The following is a 1,984-nucleotide window of genomic DNA, read 5'->3' as shown; positions in this document are numbered from 1 at the left end:
CCAATCTTCTGTACAAATGCCAACTCATCAATACTGTTTTGAATATGTAAACTTAAAACCAAATATGATTATCAGCATAGAGTTTCTTTATTGAAAACATGAGCATGTTGACCTCATTATGGGCATATTCCCAATAACACTGTTAAAATCCTACCAGCTTTGGTGGCAAAGACAGGTAGTTGTTACGGCTTAGGCAGTAGAGTGCCCAGAGTCTTCCATATACCAGACCTGAAGCCACCCAAGCTCCAAATCCATTTCCTAGGGAAGGTACTCGAAAGAGCACTCCAAAGACAGCTCAAAATCAAACTTTGAAAATCAATAAAGAACAATGATAACATGCTGGATGCCAGAGTGTGTGAGTTTATTAGGTCAATCATAAGTGAACTTCTATCTCTTTTGTAAGACAGGCTTTTGACATGAATCTGAATCATTCGTTTCAATATTACAGACATTAAACTTCGTATTTTTGTCATTGATTAATTTCACAATCTGTCAGAAGAAGTCTGTCAGCTGGTTCTTGTCATTAATGAAAAGGTGAGGAGCTGGTATTGAGAGGTGTTAGCAAACATTATTGAGAAAGCCTGTGAGAGAAGCTCTGAGCAGAGACTGGAACATTCAGCTCAAAAGGTCTGGAGACTCAACAAGTTGATCAGTAGAAGCCAGATCCACAGGCTGGTCTGTAACAAGAAGACTGGCAGGTCCTAGAAGCAAGGTAGGTTGGGCAGTAGAATCTGGATCTATGGCCCAGGGAAGAGAAGCCATGGACTCCATATCCCAAAGACCTGAAGCCACTGGATCCACAGCCCTGTGAGTAGCAGCTTCTGGATCCATAGCCCAGGGAAGGGAAACCACAGACACCATAACTCAGGGGTCTGAAGCCACCGGATCCACAGCTCACTGAGTAGCACCTTCTGGTTCCGCAGCCCAGGGAGCAGCTACTTCTAGTACTGAAGCTCAGAGACCCAGTGTAAGTCTTCTGGCAGGGACTGCAGAACCCGGAGGTCCTCGGGTGGTAGCGTGACATCTGGCAGGGGCTGGACACCATGCAGGAGTTCTGGTAACTGCTGGGCTCACAGCAGGTCTCCTGACAGCCCCTGTAGAGAGAGGAGCCCAGCTGGATGGTGCTGGGAAAGCAGAGACCAGTGCTGTAGACCAGGTGGCTGGGGGAGGAAGAGCCACAGGAAGAGCCTGGGTAGCCCAGGGAACCCCACAGGGAGCGGGAGAAGTTTCCAGAGCAGCAGTTGTAGGACATGGTGACAGGAGACGTGAGTTCAGCTGAGTTACAGTAAGAGGGTGCTCTGAGTTTCAATGTCATCATCTGGACTCCAAGTTTTATATACTCTTAGACCTGGGTGTGTCCACTGTCCAGATGCTTCCTCCTCCTTGCTCATCTTTTTATCCAAGGACACCTCACGAGTTTATTGCTGAAGTTTAAATTATCACGTCTTCACATTCTTAATTGTACTTTAATCACTCTGGTACACATAAGAGGGAGCTACTCAGTTTATTTCCCTAAGAATTAATGTGGTTTGACCTTCAAAGCTTTAGGTCATCACATGTTCAAATATCTTCCCTCCTCATTATTCATGTGTACCGTGAGTGCTTGTCCTACCAAATGAAATCACATGAACTTTTTCTTCACTTCAATTAGTTATCAGGAGCACCCATGGTTACGGTTTCCAATTGTTTGTTCTCTTCTTCACAAGCACATTTTAATGGACTTCTCCAAATACTCACCACATTGAGAAGTCTCAACGATCTGGCAGTTGAACTTTTCATTCTTTTTCTGTTTATATTAATCCATTTAAATTCTTAATATACATTACTTTAGCTAAACTCAGTTGTGAATTGGAGCCCTGGGGGCGCAGTGGCTAAGAGCTCGGGCAGTTAACCAAGAGGTCAGAAGCTCGAATCCACCAGCTGCTCCTTGGAAACCACATTCCAGTTCTACTCTGCCTTATAGGGTCACTATGAGTGGGAGTCA

General features: G+C 45.0%; 1 protein-coding gene across 1 annotated transcript; it reads right to left on the bottom strand.

Annotated features, from left to right (window-relative positions):
• Positions 1-649: 649 nt before the first annotated feature.
• Positions 650-1,279, bottom strand: LOC101347735 (keratin-associated protein 13-1-like). The gene is made up of 2 exons (XM_004390836.3): positions 963-1,279; positions 650-872 (listed from the first exon to the last, which is right to left on the bottom strand). The coding sequence occupies exons 1-2, from the start codon at positions 1,250-1,252 to the stop codon at positions 650-652; spliced, it is 513 nt and encodes a 170-aa protein (XP_004390893.1). The 5' UTR covers positions 1,253-1,279.
• Positions 1,280-1,984: the final 705 nt, after the last annotated feature.

The sequence above is a fragment of the Trichechus manatus genome, unplaced genomic scaffold, assembly GCF_000243295.1.
Source record: "Trichechus manatus latirostris isolate Lorelei unplaced genomic scaffold, TriManLat1.0 scaffold00334, whole genome shotgun sequence".
Classification (NCBI taxonomy): domain Eukaryota; kingdom Metazoa; phylum Chordata; class Mammalia; order Sirenia; family Trichechidae; genus Trichechus; species Trichechus manatus.
This window is presented reverse-complemented; position numbering and strand designations above follow the sequence as displayed.

What these genes read in the sequence shown, in the direction of transcription:
- LOC101347735 (XM_004390836.3), bottom strand. Translation starts at nt 1,252, where the DNA reads ATGTCCTACAACTGCTGCTCTGGAAACTTCTCCCGCTCCCTGTGGGGT. An exon ending in TGCCAGAAGACTTACACTGG is followed by an intron (nt 873 to 962) that starts GTCTCTGAGCTT and finishes CGGTGGCTTCAG; the next exon opens with ACCCCTGAGTTATGGTGTCT.